We start from the raw sequence: 344 nt of genomic DNA on the forward strand, positions 1-344 counted from the left end.
TGGCTTCCCCTGCCAGGCTGCGGGGCAATCACGGCTCTGTAATTAATTCCTGTTGCTTCTCTGGCGACATCCATCTGCCATCAGCTCATGTAGGAGAGCTGCCCAGGCAGAGAGTTCAGCTTTCAGCCCTTTCCCCCTGAAAATCAGCTAATTAAGAGCTGATTACCCCAACAGCTTTCCTGCCACCTTGCCCACTCAACACAGGCGAGGCTGGCACGGGGCTGTGGGCTATGGGACAGCCTCAGCTCACCCCATCCCCTCTGCAGGGCTCTGGGGGCTGGTGAACAACGCAGGGATCGCCATCCCCACGGCCCCAAACGAGTGGCTGAGCAAGGAGGACTTTG

At 58.7% G+C, this 344-nt stretch overlaps 1 protein-coding gene across 1 annotated transcript in view; it reads left to right on the plus strand.

Annotated features, from left to right (window-relative positions):
• Window positions 1-265: 265 nt before the first annotated feature.
• Window positions 266-344, plus strand: part of LOC102037518 (retinol dehydrogenase 16) — a gene marked incomplete at its 5' end in the record, with an annotated part of 1,845 nt that continues 1,766 nt past the window's right edge. The window contains 1 exon segment of the mRNA XM_031065126.1: window positions 266-343. Coding sequence (XP_030920986.1) covers window positions 266-343 — 78 coding nt within the window.

The sequence above is a fragment of the Geospiza fortis genome, unplaced genomic scaffold (genome assembly GCF_000277835.1).
Source record: "Geospiza fortis unplaced genomic scaffold, GeoFor_1.0 scaffold82, whole genome shotgun sequence".
Taxonomy (NCBI): domain Eukaryota; kingdom Metazoa; phylum Chordata; class Aves; order Passeriformes; family Thraupidae; genus Geospiza; species Geospiza fortis.